Genomic DNA, 25,619 nt, shown 5'->3' with positions numbered 1-25,619 from the left:
TACAAATCCAACAAAAATTCACAAGAAAAAGAAGAAGCAACAACTACAATCAAGCGACCGCGATGGACTAGATCCAGGAGCCTTGCCGTCGCCGTTGCGCACTATCGAGGCCATCGTCGTTGTCGTCGTCTAGGTCATCATTCTCCACTGCGCTGCCGCCATTTGCTCCTCTTCCCTTGTCACTGCCGGCCGCAGCTACAATCGTCCTCCTCCCCTCTAGCTAGATCTGGTAGAGGGAGAGCTAGTCTGGGAAAGGGAGGGGAGTGGAGTGGAATGAAGGAGCCCTTTGAAGCCCCTGTTGCCGCCGCCATCACCCCTTTGCTACCGCCGACCTCCTCCCTTTCGACCAGATTTGGGAGAGTGAGGGGAGTGGATAGGCCCGACCGAAGCCCCAGCAGTTGCCGCTGACCTCATCCCATCCGGCCAGATCTAGGAGAGGGAAGGGAGATAGGGGAGTGGAGGAGGCCGGCCGAAACCGTAGCTGCCACACCTTCCGCTGCCAGCCGCCGTCTCCGCCACCCTTTCCACCGTCGGGCTCCTTCCCTCTAGCCATATGTGACAGAGGAGATGGGAGGGGAGTAGACAAGCACAAACGATATATATGATATTTATATGATATTTTTAAATAACTTTTATATAGAAAGATTTTATTCTATTTAATAATTTGAATGTGCTAACGAAAACCAGGATAAAATCATAATAACATGCCTATATATATCCGACCGATTGAAGCAAGTGTGTGAAGACGCGCCTACTGATTCATTCTTCAATTAGTGGAAGTAGCATCCGTGTTTCGAATTATTGCATATATATATACCCACCCAGTACGTTCCTACCAAAGTCTAACTTACTTTTCAAAGCAATAACCTAGCTAATTGATGCATGCCCATCATGTATGCATCTTAATTCTGTTTGAGCTCAGCGGTCAAACTCAAACAAGTACAACCTACACGCTAGTTTATCAACTCATAGAACCTTTGTAATTAACACAACACATGCATATAAACACTAAGATATATCCAAAAAATGGCAAATCATCAATTTATCTTGTCCCTATCGACATATATAGCTCTAAATTATTTCGAGAATAGATGCATCTCTACACATATGCATCATTGTTCCTTGAATGCATGAGAAATGGTTGGGGATCAGTGGGAGCAAGGAGGGGTGATTAGAAGTAAGATTGGTAAAAAAATAGACGCGGTGATTGGTGGAAGCAGACAGTAGTAGCTATATCATAAACATTAAGAGTAGTGAAGTACACGTACGGTTCTTAAACTTGTATACGGATGTGTCATCTAGATCCCTAATAAACTCTCGAAATATATTTTTGGGTTCTCAAACTTGTCATAAGTGTCATATATGTCCAAACGGGCTCCAACCCGCTTTGTGAGATGACGTGGCATGTCACAGTGACGCTCGTGTTAGTGGGATCCATATGCCAGCCATATAGAAAAAAAAATAAAATTTATAAAGAGAAGAGAAAGGGATTTTTTTTATTTTTTTTAAAAAAATAAAAAAATAGAGGAGAAAAATATGTTCTTGATTTTTTCTATATGTGACTGATATATGGGTTCTACTGACGTACGCGCCACCATGGCATACCACGTCAGCACATGGAGCGGGTTGAAGCCTGTTTGGATATATATGACACTCGAGACAAGTTGAGGGACCCAAAAATACATTTTGAGAGTTCAGAGGCCTAGGTGAAACACCCGTAGGGATTAGCCTTCTCAGCGAGGTCAACCGAACAGCGCATGGTTGATAACCAGAGGAGACGTGGTGCTGTGATTGCAAGGTTCGGATCGTGTTGATCGAAAACGGGATCGTATGTGTCAAGTTTCTATCAAATTGAGAGTTATCAATATCTATTGAAAGATCAGGACCTAGTTTTTAGGTCCATACTATAAAACGTGAGTCCTAGCTATAGCAATAGAAGTCGGACTCCCTCCATCCGTACCTAAGCTAGAAGATCACACGATTTGGTGCCACCATCCTGTTCGCCATTTCTCTTGTGCTAGAGTCGGCGAGAATGATTTCCGACTCGTGGAGAGTGAGAATGACGGAGAAGGGAATACATATTTTAAAGTAGGAAGAGAAGGGGTACTATTAGAGCCTAATATTTACTTACTGGGACTGTCTACACATCTGTTGACAGAAAATCCCACCTCCTATCTTTCAAATTTTGGACCATTGGATATGCTTCAAGATTCATGCAGACCCTTAACCCTAACTCCTCTCCTCCTCCCCCATCCAGATTGCGCCGCCACCGCTACTCCCGTCTCTCGCGTGCGATCCCCCGCCGCCACCGCCCCACCGCGCCGCCGCCCGCCTCGCCGGCTGGCCGGAGGGCGTCAACGGCACCGGCGAGGCCCCCCCGGCCAGCCTCCTCCCCCTCCCCCTCCCCCCTCCTTCCTCCTCGAGCCGTCTGCGGCGAGATGCCCTCGCCACCAACGCCGGCCCACCGCCATCCTCCAGCCCCGCGGCTCCGACGCCTCGCCGCCCATCGCCGGGCTGCCGCCTCACCCAGTCATCCCTCTAAGCCCGGCGAACTCCCCCTTCTTCCCCCTCCCCCTCCCACCCTTCCCACCCCACCCCACTCCAGGACCCTAATTCGTCGGCTCTTCGCCGGAGTTTGGGTTGTCGCCGGCGCCGGAGAAGAAGAGGAGTTCGTCGGAGTTGGAGAAGAAGCAGCTGGAGTACGAATCGTGAAGCACATCCAGTGAACCAAAATTTGCAAGATTTGGAGGTAGGTTTTTTGTCAACTGAAGTGTAGCAATTCCGTTACTTAAAAGCTTAAAACTTTGGTATTGGAAGGGGGGGGGGGGAAACTGTTGGTCATGATCTTAATTACTTTTGACTATTAGTACGTACCGTACGTTATAGCTAGAGAGAGATATATGGGCCGGGTCAGGCAAACAAAATAAAAGGAGTGTTCGATCCACGCGTGCAGGTTTGAGAAAGGATTGATGGATGGAGGCCGGCCGGGCAGCTATCTGCTGCATGGGTGCACATACTGATAAATTTAGATTAGATTACAATAGTATTTGATTAGATTGCATTCGCGGGGCGGGGGCGGCCGGGAGGGACCACAGATATATGTGCATGGCCTGGTGTGGACAATGCAAAGCTGATGGGCATTTGTTCGATATAGCTAGTATAAAACTAACTGATATCGATTAGGTTTTGTGGTCCTTAATTTGCTGTATATATGCATGCATGTCCAAATCCATCTACTCGATCGTCGATCAGATCAGATTTCCCCACCAAACCTCACCACGCATGGATGCATGCAGGACCGATCCTTCCGTCCATCCATTGAGCAAATTAAGCTACCTTAGCGATTTAACCTTATTGGAAGTTGGAAAAAAATAATCTAAAACGTGTTTTCCTAGAACCTGATTTCACCCAAGCTGCCAAGCAATGATCGCTTAGGGAGTGTTTGAGGAGAAGGGGATTGAGGAGATTGGGAAGATACGCAAAACGAGGTGAGCCATTAGCTCATGATTAATTGAGTATTAACTATTTTAAATTCTAAAAATGGATTAATATGATTTTTTAAAGCAACTTTTCTATTGAAATTTTTTGCAAAAAACGCACCGTTTAGTAGTTTGAAAAGCGTGCGCGCGGAAAACGAGAACCAATCTCCCCTATCACCCCTAAACGAACGATGCCTTAGAAGTTTTTACAGTTCTATTCTTTGCTATCCAGCTGAGTGACGAAAAACAAAACTAAATTAGGTTGTACTCGTACGATTCGGCTGCAAGAAAGAAGCGTGCATGCATAGGTGCATGGTACACTTGACAAGAGAATATCTGACAGCACTACTGTATAGTAGCATGAAACACAGGTTGCAGGGTGGAGTGTGATTGGTACGTGTGGCTGCAGGTTATTCTTGCTGGATGGCTGATGTGGCATCCACAGTAGTACAGTACAAATTAATAAGGAATTCAATAACGTACTCCCCTCTGTCCCATGAAAAGTACATTTTTTTTCAGTTTTTGATACTCTTTGTTTTTATTTAATTATTTATGATTAATATTTTTATTGTTATTACTCCCTTCATCCCAAAATAAGTGCAGTTTTAGCACTGTTCATGTCCAACGTTTGACCGTTCGTCTTATTTGAAAAAAGATTATGATTAGTATTTTTATTGTTATTAGATGATAAAACATGAATTGTACTTTATGTGTGACTAATTTTTTTAATATTTTTCATAAATTTTTCAAATAAGACGGATGGTCAAAACGCTGAGCATGCATATGGCTGCACTTATTTTGGAACGGAGGTAGTAGATGATAAAACATAAATAATACTTTATGTATAATTTATTTTTAAAATTTTTTTATAAGATGGATGGTCAAATGTTGAACATATAAACTCAAAAATATGTTTTTTTATGGGGGAGGGAGGGAATATATGCAAAGGAACACACACTGTACTATTAATTTCAGTAAGAATTTGTGTACAGTAGTACTCCTATATGCAAAGGAACGTGTCACGCGTGTGTATAGTACTAGTAGTACGTAGAACCACTGAGTAACGGTGATTGTAGCAGTACAGTACGTACAGTAGATGGACAGTACATGGGTGACGTTTGTGGGCAGACTGATCGACAATCGACAAAATAAAGCAGGCGGCGCGGCGGCTAGCGGCACCAAGGAATCGCCCACAGTTCCAGTTGGCCTGCCTTCTCTCTTGATCCTTCCTGCAGCTGGCTGCCCTCCCTATACTATGCCCAAGTCGCGACAAACTATGATTAGCTGTTCCAATGCTTGAGAAACTTTGAGAGGCTATAACATAATGGATCCACATATGAGTAACTCGTAAAAAGATAATGTTGTGTTAGTTAATAGACTCTCTTTACAATGCTCGCTACTCGATCATTATTACTACCAATACTGAAGGATATATATATATATATATATATATATATATATATATATATATATATATATATATAATAACTTATAACGAAGGACGTAAAATGAGTCTATCTTCTATGATATTATACTAGTACATGTGTGTGCATTATGCACATGTAAGTATATGTTGGCTAGTTGTGCAAAACATCTTAGTGACGGATATGTAAACACGCTAATTAAGAAAGTAGTCAACTACTATCATGGAGAAGATTTGCATTTGATAAGTGGGAAGCTGATCGAAGAAGGATCTTGGCATGAAAAGACGAAGCTATCCTAACATAGGATGGAACAAATTAACTGAATGTTGTAATGCAAATGGTTATTTGGGATAGTAATGGCCGGTCATATGAGCTGCCTATAGATCACTAGAGGTCTGTTCATATGCTCTAGAAGCTGAACTTATGGCCACAAATGAGGATGGAAGTGTGTCTTCAATGGTCAATCTTTCCGGGTGATACTAGAACTGTCTAGCTATATGCAATAATTCACGTGATGATAAATGACAAAATGGACAAAAGATGAAGCTGTCCTAACCAAGGATGCACCAAAATGAATGCTGATGGATATAATGCAAGTGGTTCAATTGGAACCAGCTTTAAAGAAAACCAAAATTTTAAGATTAGAAAGCCCTACTGGGCATATGTTGGTTATGCTCTAAGGTTCATGAATGATGAAATCCTTTTCCCCAAAAAAAAGAACAAACAACCCTATCGTTTCACTTATGCTAATGCCTATATGCCAAAATTTAATTTCAAAACTTACTTTTTTAGTTTTTTTCATCATAATTTATTCTACCGCATTTGCTTTTAAATCGCTAAGGATACACACACATAAAAGTTTTACTCGTGACTTTTTTTTTGGTTGTTAACAAGTAGTACTAATGGATAAGTATAAGTACAAGGAAAACGATGGGGCTGAAAGTCTGTTTCGAGGAGTATTGTGGTAAACGTACTCTGTTGGTGGAGAAGAGGATAATTAGTAATTAACTGAGAGTTTAGTTGAGTGGAGAGATTAAGAGCATGCAGAGGTTGAATATATACATGGAGAGAAGCGCATTGGATTGAAATCCAACGAACGCGATCAGATGATTGAGATTTGCCTAAGAAATAGCCAAGCCGTTGTGTCTAAGTGGAGTGTTTCTAGGTACTTGTTGTTTTTCTTTTTTTTTTTAGAGAAAATGTCGTTGTTATACTAGTAGGTCGATAGGCGACAGCAAGCGGCCTCGATCAATATATATCGATTGATTTTCATCACTCTGATCGACCCGACCCTGATCTGATAGCTAGGAAACGATCTGATGTAAGTACTGTAGTATAGCTGAAATGCCGATCGATCGTTTCCTAGCTAGCTACTCCCTCCGTCCTAAAATGATTCATAGCTAAAAATGCTTACATTTTGGGACGGAGGTAGCAGCATACATGTAGCATGGCATATGCATAGTGTAGTATATACGACTAGTCATGTATACTGATCATCTTAAAATGGTGATACTATATCTAATCCGGCCATGCCGATGCCCATCCCTTCCCATGTTCTTTTCTAATTGCATTGTATTTTCTTTCGTTTCATAATTCTTGACATTTTAGATAAATTTAAAGTTAAACTTTTATAAATTTAATGGTTAACAGCTTTAAAATATTTAATTTTTTTTAAAAAATACTAAAATAATATATATATTTTTCTTATAAATTAGTATAATAATAAAAATATATTTTAGAGACCATGTAATTATCCAAGACATTACTAGCTAGCTAAGCATCTTGATCGGCATCTTAATATTTGCTCTATATATGTATTCATATCCCTTCATTCCAGAATATAAGTATTTTTAGAGATGGTCCGGTTATTAAGAAAGTTGGTAAGATTAAATGGTAGGATAAGTGAAGGTAGGTGGGAAAATTGAATGGTAGAGGATTTTGATTAGTTGAGAAGAAGTTGTTATATTTTGGAATAAATTTTAAAGGCTAGAAGTTGTTATATTTTAGGACAGAGGGAGTAGTATTAATTATATTTGCTTAATTAATTTACTTTTGATGCTAGTATATTATAATCAATCCCTTGAAGTTGATATCTGATATTTCTTTCAGTACTAGTATTAAGCTGAGCTGATCGATCTCTCCCGGCCAGATCTCTATCCGTAACCACTGAGGCGCAAGCATGAAAAGCTAGCTATAGAGATTGGTCAGTAACGTACAGTAGCACACACAGTGCAGCAGAGAGAATTGCATTAGCATTAGCATTAATTAGCGTTAGCACGTGATGCAATGGAGCTATAGGTAGCTGGAGGAGACTAGTCACCAGTTTGTTTTGTACGTCCTGCTGCCGCCGTCGTCTGATCTACAGTACTACATAATAAATACTATCTGTAGAGTATATACGTACAGTATGTACCTATGTCCTTTGCCTGTCTGAAAGGAGAAGCATCGAGCATACATACAGTATATATAGGTCAGCAGCTAGCCAGCCATTTTCTTTTTTTTTTTGAACGGAAAGCAGCACTAGAGTGCCTTTTCATTGAATAGAGCAAGAGAAAATACAAACCCCTAGACGTAAAAGGAAAACGGAGAACCACTATAGCTGTACACTATACAGAGTGCGGGATTATTAACTCACGCAGCCGCTTAGCTCCTGCTAAAGCCCAAAGGCTCGCCTCCTCTTTGATTTTCATTAGTAGGAAGTTCGTTGCCACCTCTTTGTGATCAAAAATCCGCCGATTCCTCTCTTTCCAAATTTCCTAGACGACTAACAGAATGAGCGATCGAAGTCCTTTTTTCGGGACACTAGGCGTGTTTGCAATGTTCTCCCACCACTGTTTGACTGACTGGGCTTCCTCCCATTCCGTTGGGTCCATCTGCTGATAGCCCACCCATGCAGAGATGAGGTGCCAGATCCTCTTGGTGTATCTACAAGTGGCAACGAGGTGCAATGCCGTCTCAGTCTCGCGGCGGCAAAGAGCGCAACAACCATTGTTCTGCCATCCCCTGGTCGCAAGCCGGTCTGAAGTCCAGACTCTGTTCTGAATGATGAGCCAAGCATGAAATTTGCATTTCCCCGGCGCCCAGGCTTTCCAAATCAAGGAATTGAAGTTTGTACTCGGCGTCCCGCAGCACTGCACATGGTAAGCCGAGGAGGCCGTGTAATGCCCGTTGTTTGTGAACTTCCAAATAATCTGATCCGGTTCTCCAACGTCTAAGTGCACATTTCGGACCGCTTCCCACAGTGCGACTAGCTGTTCGACGAGGTCGACTGTGATAGATGATTGTGAATCAAGCTTCAAATCTTGCACCCAGGCGTCCTCCTCCTTTCCTTGCCGAAGGGATTTTCCTCTGTTTTTTGAGATCGCATAGACAAGCGGCATGAGGTCTTTGGGTCTTCGCCCACCAATCCACGCGGACTCCCAAGATCGCACCGTGTTTCCGTCCCATATTGTTATGTTTGTTGAGGCGGCGAAGAGGTTCCTATCTACTTCATCACATGGCGTCACCCGCCCCACCCAAGGTTTAGCCAGCCATTTTCTTTTGAGAAGTAGAAATTGAAGCAACCATTGATAGATCGATGTTACTAGTAATCGATTCATATGTCTCTCTTTCTTTGTTTGTTTGTTTGTGTAGGTAGCTATAGTATATAGGTAAAAAGCTGAGGGACGAACGGACGGGCAGGGGAAACGACAAAAGAGAAACCAAACACAACAACACATTTACACATGCATGCATCATTCATATCGTCCTTGAGCTTCCTGCATATCGTCCGATCGATCCCCATATCCCATGGATTGATCGAGTGACAGCAACAACTGGAGTAATTAATTACTCCTACAGCAAGAAGAAATCAATATATTTTCAACATATGTATTACATCTATATATAATATAATATCGTACGACCAACAATAGTCGACATGCATGTATATATAGATCATAGATGGGTACGTGCAAACCAAATGATATATGGAATTAAAACAGGCCGGCCGGGATAGATTAGATAGATAGATCTAATTAAGCAAAGCATGCATGTAGGAGTAGCTAGGAACTGAAATAATCGCCAGATATATATCTAAGCCGGAACTAGTAATTAATTAATTAATTAATGGATGATCGATCGATGCTAATGGTATAGTAGTGTAAGATGGATGGATGGATGGATAATAGGAGTATATAGCTAGGACTAGGAGCTAGGAGTATATTGTTGGTTGCAGGTGACGATGATGATTAAGCCAGTCGGAGAAGGCCTGAAGCGTGCGCATGTCGGCCCTGTAGTGGCGCTGCGTGAAGTCCAGCAGCGCCCGCCACGTGAAGTCCGGGTACACCCTCGGGTGGTGGTCGTCGACCAGCTCCTCCGGCGGGCGCACCACCGTGTCCATCTCCGGGCAGAGGAAGAAGGCCAGCGAGCGGCGAGGCGCCGTGCTGTTGACGACCGCCCGGTGCAGGCAGCTGCGGTACCTGGCGTTGGAGAGCGCCATGAAGGTGTCGCCGACGTTGACGACGAGCGCCCCGGGGCGAGGGCGGATGGCGCGCCACCGCCCCTCCGCCCACACCTCCAGGCCGCCGACGTGGTCCTGGTGGAGGATGGTGAGCGAGGTGGGGTCGCAGTGCGGACCGGTGCCCAGCGTGTCGAGTGGCCTCTGGCACGCCGGGTAGTAGTTGAGGCGCATGATGGAGTCGTTGCGCTGGAAGAATCGCCGGAAGTAGTGGCGCCGGTCTCCGACGATGCCCAGGCTCTCCCCGAGCACCTCCATCAGCTCCAGCGACAGGCGGCTCATCTCGTGGCAGTAGCGCGAGTACACCTCGCCCAGCCGCCGCCCGTGCTCCGCCCCGAGCTTCCGCACCAGGTACTCACCCACGCCCTCCTCGCCCTCTTCATCTCCAGCCGATGAGTACCGGAACGACAGCGTCTCCTTCCACGGCAGCTTGGACGCGAAGCGCCCCGTGAAGCTGCTGGCGTAGCCGCAGCTCTCCCCCGCGCGCCGCTGCGCCCGCTGCTTCTCCCCCAGCGGCAGCGTGAAGAAGGCGTCCATGCACCGGTGCGCCTCCTCCAGCAGCGCCGCCTCGATGCCGTGGTTAACCACCAGGAAGAAGCCGTGCCTCTCGCACGCCTCCCCCACCTGCCGGACCACCGACGACCTCTCCGCCCCCGCCCCCACGTCGATCAGCGCCACCTCCAGCTCCTCCACCGCCACCGACCCGGGGCTCTCCTCCGCCGGCCATATGAACTGCGACGGGATCTCCGTCTGCCCGCTCAGCACCGCCGCGTCGAACACCACCTCCTGCTCCTGCTGCACCACCATGCTCATTAATTGTTGATAATCTAGCTATCAATCAATTAATTAACCGATGGAGATATGATAGATGCAACCTACAACTAACTAATAACTGTATTTAACTAACTAGCATAAGTATATCATCCATTAGTAGCTAGCTCCGAGCTAACTAAGTACTCATCCCCAGCAGCTGGATCGACCGACCGCGGCTAGCTAGCTGCTGCTCTCTCTCACTCCCCTTCCCGCCCTTATATACACGCTGCGCCAACAGATCGATCGATCGATCACGGCATCAACCTCGCTCTCTCCCCTAGCTACCTTCTTAACTCTCTCTCTCTCTCTATCCCGGCATCAATTAAAATTACTTATCTCTTCTTTTCCATGAGAGAGAAAGATATCAAGAGCGAGTGAATGTGAAAGGGATGGTGCCACAACCCGGTATTTGCTTAGCCCACTCTGCTCTTTGTACCCAGCCAACGGACCACACGGCCGCGGCCACATGCGGCTTACCCTAGCTATAGGGTCTTGGATCTGTAGTGTTTATTCTTTTTTTTAAAAAAAAAAATCGTTCTAGTCGAAAGTCCTTACTTGCCTGCCTGCAAAAATCAGTTTTGCAAGCAGCCTCCTCAACAGATCCATATGTGAAAATGGGTTTTCACGTGCACCTGTGATGCCCACACGTCAAAATACCACATCCAAAAATGAGTTTTGGCCATTTGCGAAAATTATTTATGTAGTTCTGAGTTTTTCACTTGGGCCAATTTTATCTTGGACATGCAAGGGTTATCTAAATGCAAGTTTTTTTTTCTTTGGCTGGCGTTGCAGAAGTGTTGTTGTACTGCGACATGACGCTATGTCGAGATTTAGACAACCACTTCACATGTTTGATTTTTAAAACGTGAAATTCACGTTTATGCAATTTACTCAAGTAGAAACTACAAAACACCCCAGCGCCTGTGCCACCACCAGATTGATGACTGGACAAACAACTCCGCAATAAGGTCATGTTACTCTAGAGAGACCTAGAAATTATTGCGCGTTCACAAAAACCTAGAAATTATTACTACATTAATAAGAAAAACAGAAAGATTTACATTCCTAGATTGTGGTTGGTCTAGATTATAAATTAATAGATATAGTTGTATATAAATTATAACAGGCTAATAGAAATAAGAGAGTTGTTTATATTTAATTCAAGAATTATATATTTTAAATCCAGCTTCACACAAATTTGCGAAAAAAATGGATTGAGGGTTGGCTTCGAATAGGATCTATATAATTGACCATAAACTGAGGTAGTCTAATATGAAAAGAGTTTTGATAGGGTGAAAATATATAAAAGCATGGCCTTTGAGAGGCCATACACAAGCTGAGAACTGTCATATTAATAAGAGAGAATCTCTTATATGCTACTAGAAATTGACCAGTTCCCTTACACGCCAATTAAAATTGGCTTCTCCCTTATATATCACTGGTTAAGTTTTTCTACCCTTTTATGCCATCCTCAGCACTGCAGCATTAGTTGACTGTTAGTCGCATGTTAGTTTTTTTCGTAAATGACCAATATGCCCTCTCAACTAAAAAAATGTGTAAACTTCAAAAAATCATAACTATTTTATTTTAAATCCGTTTTGAGTGAACAAAATTTTGTCCAAACCAATGAATAATGCTCTTTGTATTAAAAATATTGTTGGAAACTGTATGTTTCATGCTTATATTGAAAATTTATTTGTGATGGTGATGGCTAAAATTGCATATAATGCAAAAAAGAATCAATTTTCATATGTTGTATCCAGTAGCTATATTAGTATTAAAATACCTATCATTGGTTGTATACCAACTCTCAAGGGCAAATGCGTCTTTTTACTATGAAGTTAACGGTCAACTGACGGTGGAGTGACGGCAATGGCATAAAAGGGATAACAAACTTGAACTGGTGGCATAGAAGAGAGAAGCCAATTTGAAGTGGCATATAAGGGAACCGGTTAATTTAGAGTGGTATATAAGGGATTCTCTCTATTAATAATTTGGCCTTCTATCTCTAGAGAATATTATTCTTTTGTTGCATTAAGGAGCATATCCAGAATTAAATTAGAGGGGAACTCTTATTTTTCTTTCTACCCTTCCTACTCTTCCTCTTCTCCCGCTTCTTCTACCCTCCCTTCCTCCTTAATTAAATGGTGATCTAGCGGGATAGGAGGACTCGAGTTCCCTTAGCATCTACGCTGGATTTATTTTAAATATTTACTCATATATGGATTATTGCTCGATACTTTTTTGCTTTTTCTGTGTGTGTTTGAATCGTCTCAACCATCGCAACAGCTTTTATATATATATATATATATATATATATCTACGCTCCATGCATGCATATATATCAAGCAGTTGGTTTAAACTTAATGAGGACGAAGATAGCTGCTAGCTGGTGCCATATGATCGATCGATCCATTACATAGAGCTAGGCAGCAGCGCAGCTAGCTAGCCTCAACTAATTTGTCTTTCATGTATTTTGTCTGTTGGCTCCCAAACAAATATATGTCAGATATAATAAGTTAACTATACATATATAAAATGTACTGCATGCTACAGCGTAGATCGATCTTGGAATTAGAGATTGTTAATTAATCTGGCGTACCGATGGATGGTTTTGGCAGTACGCATGTCAACCACGCAATTAACATCCTAATCTAGAATCAGCGAACACGATCGAGCTAGAAGACGACACACAGCTAGCTAGTACGTCTTCATGCATCTCTCTCTCTCTCTCTCTCTCTCCTTGATCATGCATGCTGATGCTGCTGGCTCTGGCTCTCTCTTCCATAGAACTATTACAGCCAGAGCCAGGCCACATCATGTTGATGCATGTGGTCCAGCAATCAAGACAAAACAGCATGAGATAGATAGATAACTAGCTACCCACCAAATCGCTCTTCTTCTCTTACGCAAAGATTGCATTGTACCTTCCATCCTACCCGTACATATATAGTATATTATTGAGTGAGACTACGTAGTGGTATACCGTTTCAATAGAATAACGTATGATGTCAGCACGATACCAAATAGGTATCAGATCTGGTATATATACCTCTGGTACCAAACATGATACCCCACAAGTATCAAATCTAGTATTTAGGTATCATGATGATGTCAGTATGATACCCTAAGTATCGGATATGATACCTTCAGTATACAGATAGGGGTATATGTCGCTCCAGCTCATTTAGATAACGAGCTGGCTTGACTCGGCTCGTTATCTAAATGAGCAAAAAGTGGAGTTCGGCTCGGCTCGGAAGCAAAGCTCCAGCCAGCTCGTTCTGGCTCACGAGCTGGCCGGAGCACACAATGTGTAAGGTAGACATGGATAGGAAGGAGGGACTAGGCAGGTGTGCCGCTTATTGGAGAAGGGCGATGGCAAGGAGCCTGCTCAGTCGACATCTACCTTCGTGGCCACCAGCGTCGTCGGTGCCGGCCGCCAGCATGCCGGCCTGTCACAACCATCATATCCTCCTTCAGCAGCGAGCGATCCACCTACCGATCGAGGCGCTTCAACCTTGGCACGCGATGGAGAAGATGAGCTGCTTGTTGATATTGGCGATCGAGGTGGCCGCAACGAACACCTTGCTCGGCGGTTCTGGCACCCACAGGAGCACGAGCTTCGTTGTCGTGCCCGTGCACCGGAGACGACAAGAACTTGCCCCTCGCCGTCGGCACCACAACAGCAGCCACACATGCCTCCCCGAGCTCCTCTCAGAAGCCGCGGTGCACCGGAACCACACGGGATTAATTGGCTAGTGTCTCTGGTATCAAACATGATACTACTCCGTAGGTACCAAATTTAATACCATGCTGATGTCAGCTATTTAGTTGGAACGATATTACCATTTATGCATACAATTAATTGTAATGCATCTAAGCTGATCTATATATGCAAACAAGCTAGCTAGTAGCTATATATATTAGCCAAAATGGATATACAAAGTAAGGCTACATCTTTTTTTTATATATATACTACTATTATTATGTATGTTAATTTGTTAGCTATTCGTTGGCGCAATGTAGTAATTAATATATTACAATTTCCAGTCTGGCTAATAATATTTGTTCTCTTCAATTTTTGAGAGATTTGAAGATAGTAAAATTATATTACATTTTCAGCCTCGATCTCTTAGTTAACCACTGATAACTATCTCGCTTTATAAGAGTACGTCGATCGATCTATAATATGAGACGAATGTATCTGTGTGTGTGTGTATATATAAGTGCGTGCATTTTTATATATGCATGTATAGGATCATATCATTAATTATCACCCACTAGCCCGGACTGGACTGCTAATGTTGTTGTCACCACTGACACAGCACACTTGTGTGCAATTACTAGCTAGTCTAACAATTAATTAACAGGTGACGATGACATCTCTTGTCGGATTAATTAGCACGATGTACTTGCATATTAGCGAATGGTCGCAGCTACTGTATGCATGGATCAACTGCGATCGATCGAGCGTATAAATGTATGTACAATTAAAAAGTTTGTACACAGTCGCACGTATATATAGCTAATTAATTATGAGTATTTTGTTCTGGCATTAAAATGTATTTTTGTGAGATATATATGATATTTAATTACACTATATGATCCGCATATCTATTAATCATCTCTCAAATAGAAGGATATTTGGCAAAATCCAAATCAATTTGTTGGAATTTGCACAATCATAGGCATGTTCCACGTTAAACCTAAATTAAGCTAGCCAGCTAGGTAGGTATAGCAGCTAGCAAAAAGCTGCGACTAGCTAATCGATCAGATTACTTGGCTCCTGGCATAGCTGCGAGGGTTATTAATTTCTTAATTAATCAGGCAATTTTTTGTTTGTTTCGGCAACAGCAGCTACCACATGCATGGATGCATAACAGTACGCACAGTGCGTTCAACAAGTCGATCGATCGATCGTGCTTGCATATTGCGGCTATAACTAGCCATCCTCTGTAGATATATATAGATCGATGAACACTTGAACAGAACTGTGAAACTAACAACAAACATGTACGTACTACCTCCGTCCCAGTTACATAAACAAAATCACTTATGGCTCTTTGAATTACAAGAATATAAAAAAATACATAATTCTAACATAAATACAAGTGTAAAACAAAGCATTACAAAACACATAAATTAATATCGACCGTTTGAATTAGACTGCGGGAAAAACACAGCAATCGGGTAAGAGAGATAGGCTCAAAGAAAATTGTCTAAAATATTGAAGCTCATGCTAAGTTTCCTCAAAAATTTATATGTAATAAACCATTACATAGAAATTTCATAAGATTTGAAAAGCTTCTATATAGTCGTATCCTTTATATACACAAAGGGCCAAATAGAAAAAAAACCATTAAGATTTAAAGTCTTATGAAGTTTTGCATAAATCTTTTGATTTAAAAGGACACAGGGGTAATTAATATATATGGTGCTAGCTAGTTAGCTAGAGTATCATGTAACGACGAAATAAACAGGTCAGGTACTTAGATTGCATACGTGTCGACTAGACATCCCATATACATGCAATTTATACATCACACACGCACCCGCAGACGACGTACCCATAGCTATATATAATATATAGAATCACTTGATTGTGATCAATCTCTGCTGGCGGCCGGTAGAAAGATCATTTGGTTCAGACATAATTTGCAAACATATTAGGCTAGACATAATTAACTGAAGTATTAAATTAAATTAATTGCATGTTTTATGCATGTCTAAATATGTTTTCTAAAAATCTTTCTTCCACTATACTCCCTCGTTTCAGATGTAAGTCATTCTAGCATTTCTCATATTCATACTGATATTAATGAATCTAGAGAGATATATATATGTCTAGATTCATTAACATCAATATGATGTGAAAAATACTAGAATGACTTACATTGTGAAACGGAGGGAGTATTATTTAGACCGTTTGTTCTAAACTTCTATGTAGTAGTATTTAATTTATCTCTGTGATCATAATACGTGGTAATAATACGCTTAGTAGTCTAAATTGAACGGTCACAAATGGTAATTTGATCTGTAAAAAATAGTAATGTCATGATAGGGATTGTGTCTCCGCCGAGTTAGCTATTACTTATGTAGCTACCGTCAATGGTAAACGTTGAAATAGAACATTTATCAACGGTATTTTTAAAATTTCTTCTCTTGATTTTTCCTTTTAGAAGTTCAATGTATCTTCTCTCTCTTAATTCCATTAAATTCATGTAATTATATTCCTATTAACCATCCAAGTTTCTATGTTTTGATTTCATATGTTGGATTTACCCATACATGACATTCTATAATATTGTGTTTTTCATGCATGTTTTATGCATTTTTTCAGATCCTGCGTTCCAAATTAAGGAGCCCTTAAGATGTTTAAAAAATAAAAGACTTCACACGGAGAGATAATATTGGGTCGTGGTGAGGGTTCTTATTTTCCGCTGTTCCTTAATCTGTACAGTAATGTTCTTGTCTTGGTGCCGCCTAGCAATTTGGCTAGTTTGCTCAAAAGCATTTGCTGTCATGACACAAGCATTCATGTAGATGTAATATTCCAGTCATTACAAAAATCCTTTTGGATTTTGCTTTTTAGTTGTAAGCTACTACCTCTATCTTAGAATGTAGCAATCTACAATAGATTTTATTCTAGAAAAATAAATCTGGATATATGCCTCATGTCTAGATTCTGTTCTAAAATAGGTCTCATTCCATTCTAAATTGCTATATTCTAAGATGGAGCTAGTGATTGTGTTTACTTAGCAGTTGGACAGTATTTTCGTCGTCGATCATTTTGCATAGAAGGATTAACATAAAGTATATATCAACCGTGCATGCATGTTTAAGGGCTTGGAATATGTACTATACAGCTAGCAAAGTACAGTAGCTAGGGTAGAGTGGCAACAAGGGAATCCAAAATCGATCATACGGTTTTCCGGATTGGATCCGATCAGACAACTGTGAGAGGGAAGCTTGGAATTAAGAGATCAATATATGCTAATCTTTTCTTGATTTTTTGAGATACGTTTAACCATTCATATTACACAAAATATTTATGTAATTATCATTTATTTTATTTTGACTTAATTAATGACAAATATTCTTTAAGCATGACTTAAATTTTTTTATATATTTACATAAATTTTTTGAATAAACGAATGATCAAACGTTAATAAAAATATTAATAATGTCATATATTAAAAAAAAGTAATACTACTAGTAGCAGCCTGTATATATGTATGTACACCTGCTACGGATGAGTCTCCTCTGACGTAAAGTCAGAGGGACTTTGTCACTGACATGTGGGACCCACAAAGGTTGGGCCCACACGTCAGTGACCCACGTCCCTCCGACTTTACGTCAGAGGAGCGCGATCCACCTGCTACATATATGCTCAATTCAATCCCTTAATCTTTGCAAAATAAGTACAATGCATCCAACCAGAATACTAGCTTGCTATATATAGGAACCTGCAAATTAAGTTTAATTTGAGAAGAAAGTTAGCATAAGCTATGCAAAATTTCTTTTGTGTGTGTGTGTATTACTACCAATCGATCTATCTATTTATGGTTCTTTGCCAAAAGACACTTTATCCGTTATTTTAATATATTCCCCCAAATGGAGAGATAAAACTTTACAAAAAAGACGATTTTACTCTCGGCTAACCTAGCTTAATTCAAATTTAAACACAGTTTTGGTATAATTTAAATATATTTTGCAAAACTCAAAAGTTGCCTAGAATTACTGAAATCAAATTCATTCAATTTTTCTAAAAAAGAAATTTGAAATATTATTTTTGAGTTTTGACATTTTTTGTAGAATAGTTTTGATTTCCGTAATTTGAGATAGCTTTTAAATTTTGCAAATATTTAGAACCAACTAAAATTTGTTTGGATTTGACCATACTAGATGAACCAAGGGTAAAATCGTCTTTTGCAAAGTTTTATCTCTCCATGTGAAGAGGAAATATTAAAATAATAGACTGACTTTTTGATAAAGAACCACAATACTAAAGTATTTAGCCACAAAACTAGCCGTCCTTTTAATAAATTGGTCCTTTTTAAAAACTTATTTTGAAACTAGTTCCTATAAAAAAATTAAACCAAAAATAGGCCGTGGACTCAACGCCATGGGCCTTAGCGCTAAGCTATAATGGCTCAGCACCAACGGCTCTAATTTGAGGTGGTATGAATTTGTTGAGTCATCCGGAGGTTCACGACGCTGAGTTCACGGTCTAGCCATCTTTAATTTGGTGTCTGGCTAGTCTCTAGCTAGCTGATCAATTTGTCTTTTTTCTCTTTTGCCCTTAATTATTTAAATATGTTCTTGAGCAAGCATATGTATGTAAAGTAGCAAGTTGTGCTTGGGATTCCCTTTTGGTTTTGGAATTAAGGAAACCAGCTCGGAAGTACTGATGCAATCATTTGTGGATTAAGTACTGCACACATTAGATCAATGCGCACAATTAGAGGACCAACAGCCAACCAGTCTGTCTTGTCATTTAATTCGACGAATCTCCAAGAACTTACTCCCTCGGTCCCAGAGTGGTGTGTTTGCAAGAGCAAGTTCCCAACACTCTCCTTTTGTTTTCTGTGTGCACGCTTTTCAAACTGCTAAATGATACGTTTTTTACGAAAAGTTGTCAAAAAAATTCATATTGATCTATTTTTTAAAAAAAATTAGCTAATACTTAATTAATCATGTGTTAATGAACCGCTCCATTTTTCGTGTATAGGAGATGGGTTCTTATTTCTTGACCCCTCACGTTTATTTCAAAATAAATTTATTTTAAGTAATTATTTTTATCAAATTATGTTAGTAGTGCATTGATAATAGATAAAGAGAAAAATGATTGTATTAGAATTTAATAAAGTTATGATATTATATTTTTTTATATTGGTATATATATGTGTAGTATGGATGAAAAATTAGTGCTAGTTAGTTTAAGATCTAATTGGCTTGTAACCCTAGATCGAGAGCAGTAGCAATTAGGAGTAAGTAATTAGTTGCAAGTACAAGAGTACGAACTAGTAAATTATAATTAGTTAGTTAGGCAGCAGGGACCGGGTGTAGTCAAGTTGCTGACATGTAAGATCGATCAGCTTTACTGCGTTTAGCGATAGTACGACATAATCGTTTATGCAGAACAACCCCAAATCTGTTGTACTAGTACACCTTTAACAACCTTACTTCCGTTGGTTCTCTCTCTCTCTCTCTCTCTCTCACCGATAAATTATTATAAACAATAAGCTGCAGTTGCATGCATGAATATATACTCAAGTACGCTGGTTCACTCTCATCAATAAACTCCCTCAGCTATATGTAGACCGTATATTTGACATATGATAAATTAGATATAGATGGAATATAAGAGTTGAGGATAGTCCAAAGTGCCATAAAGGTAAAATCATCTAATATAAAATAAAAACATTGGTTGAAAGGTGATCCAAAATGAATCAAACATCAGTAATAAAAGGTGGTCCAAAGTGAAATTTATGTAAAGAAATAACATCCTACTAATTTTTATTTTAAAGATTTATAGTTTGATGCTGATTATAATGAATTACAAAACTCACTACTACGAAAACCATTTTTCGTGACGGCCATTTTAGATTTTCGCTGGCGGAATTTGGAGCCGCCACAAAGCAAAGGCCAGTGAAGATCAGAATCTTCGCTGGTGGTCGTCTTAAGTCAGCCGCCAGCAAAGATCTATTTTTGCTGGCGGTTGTCTTACACCGACCGCGACCGCCAGCGGCTGTGTTAAAACGACCGCCAACGAAAATCAAAACCATGCAGCTACCCTAGCCGCCAGCGAAGAGGAAATTTGAAAAGAAAAAATATGAAAAGAAAACACTGCTCCGTCCACCTCCATCAGCGCTCCATCCACAAATCCACATAAATTTACATCGACAATTTACAGCCAAAAATTCCCATTCACACAAGCATTCAAGCATCACAAATATCACCAAATTAACAAAAATTTGAACATCAAGCATCAATCCAAATAGAGTGCATCACAAATATTACAAACATCACAAATACAGAGAACCGCCGCCGGCGTCGTCGCACTCGAGGTTGCCGTCGTCGTCCTTGAAGTCCCCTCCACCATCACCGCCGCCGCTGCCGAGCCCCGTCGGCCTCAACCGCCAGCGAAGATCAGTTTTCGCTTGCGATTCGAAGCCCCCCACCCCCAGTTACATTTTTTGCTGGCGGTTTGAACAAATAGCCGCCACCGAGAATAATTGGGTGACGTCGTGAAAAATCATTTTCTATAGTGATTTCAATATAATTTTATCGTACATGCATACAAATCGTAGTAAAAGTAATCCATAAAAATGGTACTATATTGTACTAACAACATATCAATTGATATTGTTATATCTAAGAAAGCTACTTTGGAACTCTGAATACCCATCATCTATAGCCCTGATTTGTTGACAAACAAATTAACTCTTCTGCGGGAGCTAGAACGATCGATCGACTAGCTAAGGTAATACTACTATTAATTAGCAGTAGTATTGATCGATATATCTCTGACAAAAACGACAACAAATAAGACAAGGAAGGGTAGAAGATCTGCAGGTAGGTGCATGTTTGGCAGGCATACATACATATGATCGATGGATGGATCCAGGCCTGTGTATATAGCTAGCGAATGCAACTAGCAAGCAATCATATATATCCATGCTTAGTACCATATGTCATGTCATGTTCCATACCGGACGGACTGGCCGCCTAGCTTGGATCTTCCCCCTGCTTTTATAATTTGCCTGCTAATTATTGTCCCCGCAACAAGAGTCGAGAAACAATATATCGGACAAGAGTTAGCTAATACTAGCAACCAACATATTAATTAATACCATGGGCGATCTTATGTTTGGAGCTAGCACATAATGGATGGATGGATCGATGTACGTATGCTGAGCTAGAGAGGCTACTAGCTAAACGTATACTACTGCTCTCTTCGTCTTATAAAAAATCAATCTAGTACTGATGTGTGACACAAATCCGGATATAATATATCCAGATTTATATGGTATTAAGATGCATAACATTCAGTTCTAGATTCGTATTTTTCGGATGGAGTGAGTACTTCACATTGATAGCTAGCTAGGGGCCTTATGAATTGTCAGTGTTTCTTTTCGATCTCTTGCCCACCATGTGCAAGCCTCCCTAGCTACTTGCCATGTATGCACACCCACCCTTCCATCTGTATTTACAATTACATACTATTCCCTCCGTTTTAAAATGTTTGACACCGTTGACTTTTTAGTACGTGTATGACCATTCATTTTATTCAAAAAATTTAAGTAATTATTTATTCGTTTCATATCATTTGATTCATTGTTAAATATACTTTCATGTACACATATAGTTTTACATATTTCACAATTTTTTTTAAATAAGATAAACGATCAAACATGTACTAAAAAGTCAACGGTGTCAAACATTTTTTTTGAACGAATCAATGAGGCCGTCAATTTCATTGAATAGAGGAGACAAAAACTGTAAAAAAAAAGGATAAAGTACAGAAAACAAAAAAAATATTTTGAAACGGAGGGAGTATATAATAATCCACTGCGTATTAAGTGGTGGCAGGGACATAATTTGGAACTTGTGTACGTGCGCTGGCCTACGTGTTGCCTCTGTGGTCAATTTCATGAGAAAGATGGGCTAATGCGCCAAGCCGGCCCCTATGCGTTCGTTCGACGACCGCCCGATTCCGATTTGGACATATTAGGATTCTACCTAGATAGCGGGTTAGAGAGGGGAGCATTGTGATTCTGTGAAGAAAGAAAGTTCGAGACTTTGAGGCTTAATTAGAGCTAACTATAGTCAAATAGATCACCAGACATGGTTCGGTCTGACACGACCGAAGCACGGCCCGACTGATACGCCGTGTCGTGCCTTGTCCACCCACGGGCTGTACCTATGGCCTAGGCACGGCCCAATAAGACTCAGGACGTGCCGTGCCGGCCCGAAGGCATGACTAGCTTACTGTGCTCATCCTTGAAATAAGTCTATTTTGTCTCCCTCATATCTTTGGATTGTGTCTTATATGGCTAAAATAAGTCTATTTTGCCTCCCTCATCTCTTTGGGCCAGCCATCGACGGGCTATGGCATGCGGGAGTGTTGGCCGTGTCGGGCTGGCACGTCGTGCCAAGGAAGAGGCCCAGCCAACACCCAACGGTTGAGTCAGGCTAGCACAGGCCCGACAACAGTCGAGTCGTGTCGTGCCTGGACCGGACCAAAACTCCGTGTTGTGGGCCGGACCGTCGGACTACGGGCCTTTTGGCCAACTGTAGGTGTGGGTGGCGGAGATGGATAGGCTACAATGTACTTGTATGTGATGGACGGAGTACCGGAGCTACGAGGAGAGAGAAGGAAATTGGGCAGGGTCGACCACATGTGTAGGGTCCGTGGGAGGAAAGGAAGATACAATGGTTAGTAGGCAAGTGTGGCGGCAGCCTATCTAGTGGAGTAAACTATCAGAGACGAGAGAGGAGATGCATGTAAGGAAACAGCGCCACTAATAACCATTTCTATTATTAAAAAAATAACACCAGTGATCGATCGACCAGTTAGGTAAGGCGGGGTATGCCCAATGTTGGGGGGGAGGGGGCAAATCTGGTCGTTGGGATAGATCCATCGGAATGAGGTACATCGTGGGGCTGAGCTCACTACTATGTGAAATCATGATGGTTTAATATTTGTGATGAATAATTGTCAAAGGTAAGTGTTTATGAAAAACACGGTGAAGTGTTTTCTGACCGTGAACAGGGTATACGTCTCTAAATGAGACCGGCAGTGATCACTTATCGGACATGAGGTGTTTGTGCGGTATGACCGGGCAGCCTAACGGTCAGACCGGGGTGATGTATGGTTTGAGTCAATTTCGGGTTATTTTAGTGGATATTCTATATTGTTTCATGTTTATGATTTGTAGATGGTTTCTATACGTATATGATATTGTTGTGTGCTGATGTGAATTAAGTTGGTGCGACCTTATGCTCGGATATGGTCTCTTGTTGTTCATGTGCATATATTGCTTAAGGCCTCAGATAGTATCGCTAGTGATGGATCTGAACTAGCTTGGGAGAAGTTGAGGTCTAGACGGTTAACGAGATTTTGTGGGATACTAAGGCTAGAGAACAATGCACGTGAGGATAAAGATTTTCGTATGGCATATAAGGGAGATTGCGTGCGTATGGAAAGATGAGTCAAATTTGGATTGTGGTCCAAGTTTGAGGAGATCTGAGTTTGGAGTTGTATAGGGATGTTGTTTCCTTGATTTGAAGGGTTTGCTTTGTCATTAGGATTCCTAATTATAGTTCGATTTGTGGCAAAATACAACTATGTTTTGGTATAAATAGAAGAGGGGATGTGGCTTAAGTATCTTGACTTTTTGGAAAGGAAAGTCAGGGTTTGCTTTGAGGCTTCAATTCTAGTTCGTGAGTTGAGAGCTAAGTGTTTTGGATGCACTTTATAAACACATTTTGATGCAATAAAGTTATTTTTTGGTCCCAACGGTCATACCGGCATCATGCGAGCGGTCTAACCGACGATAAATGGGCGATCACACTAGCGACAGCGAGCATGTCGGCAGATTTGTTAACCAAGAGCGGTCTGACCGACAGCTACAACGCGGTCTGACCGGACACAACTTTATTAGGTTTGAGGTTCTTTTAATTCCATAAAAGGATTTATTTTTTTAATGTTTTTACCATTCACCCTCCTCTAATAGATTTGGTTCTTGTATTCGACCCTAAATGCCTGCGTGGACTCGGATGGAGATCGGTCGATGATTGTGATTAGAAACGGAAGAGAAAGAGCATGGGTCGAGTCGGGTGCACGTGGGCTGGTCTCAATGCGTTTGTGCGCATCCCAGGCACGTGCGTAGTCCAACATTTTACTATATCACATCTCACTGTTCCAACCTTATATTCCGTCCGTCCAAAAAAACCATTCCTAGCATCCCAAGGTGGAAATAGTGGAGAGTGAGAATGACTAAAATGCCCTTAATCATTAATAAAAGTAGTAAGAGTGATGGTAGGTAAAGGGTATTGAAGGATAAAGCTTCTCATTTTTTAACTGAGGGAGTAGATGCATTGCACGAATAATAGTGCATTGTTTACCTTTAGCTATTGTCCCATTTTTATACACCCTACCAGTGCTGGAATAAAGTGTTTATGAATTGACTATTGCTTTCATGATAATTAAATGCTGCTTTCATTGTAGAAAATAATAGCTAAACGTTTGCGGATTGATTGTAATGTTTGAAACATGCAATTGTCTGTGTGTGTGTTTTTATGTGCGTGCGTGCGTGTGTGTTGTGTGGTGGGGGGGCGTGTGTGCGTGCGTGCGTTGCGTGTGTTGGTGTGTGTGGGCGTGCGCGTGTACGTGTGTTTTGTGAGTACATTGTCAGTGGGTGATGTTGAACATTCTTGTTTTGCATGAGAATATGAGATAAGCCTAACTATAATGATGGATGATTGACAGTTTAAAGTGAGCGTGCAGTAACATAACGTATAGAAGACACATAATCAGCCTGCTTAGCATGCGTGGCGATGGACCGTGTTGATCATAATGACGGCCCGTTTATAGCCTAAAATAAGCCTCGTATAGGCGGCCCACTAATGGCTATATTTATTAGAAATAAGTTCACCGGAGATCTCTCAACTTAACAGCGAGATTTTTTAAGGTCTCTTAACCACAAAACCAGAAATCTTCACTCCTAAACTATACAAAACCATCTAATTTGGGTTCTAAGGCAGTATAGATGGCTGGTTTTAATGACATGGCATTCTAGTCAGTAAAAATAATAAAATAAATATGTGGGGGCCCACATGTCAGTGAGAGAAAATGATGTGGCCCCACATCTCTTTTTTCTTCCCCTTTCTTCTCTTTTCTCCTTTATTTTCTTCTCTTCTCTCTTCTTCGACGGGCCGAGACGGGCGGGGCGACGGCGGGCTAGCGCAGCGGTGGCAAGCGAAGCAGGCATGAGCGGCGGGGGTAGGCGAGCGCGGCGACGGCGGACGAGCGCCGCGGAGGCGGCAGGCAGGCAGTTGTTTCCAACGCTGGTAAAGAAGCAGAATGAATTGGGGAAGAAGTTGAACCCACGGGAGTACTGGTTCTTGGCCGCGTACCTGCCCGAACGTCGGCGGCTGCATGACGGCAGCGCCATGCATTCCGGCGGCCCCGAACCCATTGTACAGCGCCTGGTCACCTACCTACAAAGAAGAAAACCCAAAGAAACACCATATAGCTCAAGAAAAGCGAAGCTTCAATTCATCCTTCAAGCTTTATAATCGTTGAGCTATATAGCAAGCAGTAGAATCGTACGGCGCCATTCGGGGTTGAACACGGCGTCAATGTCGTCCCCCGACCGGTCAGCGACCAGCGACAGG

General features: G+C 41.4%; 1 protein-coding gene across 1 annotated transcript; it reads right to left on the bottom strand.

The window, feature by feature from the left end:
- Window positions 1-8,731: 8,731 nt before the first annotated feature.
- Window positions 8,732-10,403, bottom strand: LOC4334841 (gibberellin 20 oxidase 1-like). Its single transcript, XM_015773040.3, has one exon. The coding sequence runs from the start codon at window positions 10,212-10,214 to the stop codon at window positions 9,096-9,098; it is 1,119 nt and encodes a 372-aa protein (XP_015628526.1). The 5' UTR covers window positions 10,215-10,403; the 3' UTR covers window positions 8,732-9,095.
- Between the last annotated feature and the right edge of the window lie 15,216 nt (window positions 10,404-25,619).

Source organism: Oryza sativa, chromosome 3 (assembly GCF_034140825.1).
Source record: "Oryza sativa Japonica Group chromosome 3, ASM3414082v1".
Classification (NCBI taxonomy): Eukaryota; Viridiplantae; Streptophyta; class Magnoliopsida; order Poales; family Poaceae; genus Oryza; species Oryza sativa.
Note: the sequence above shows the minus strand (reverse complement) of the source record. Positions and strands in the feature narration are given on the sequence as shown.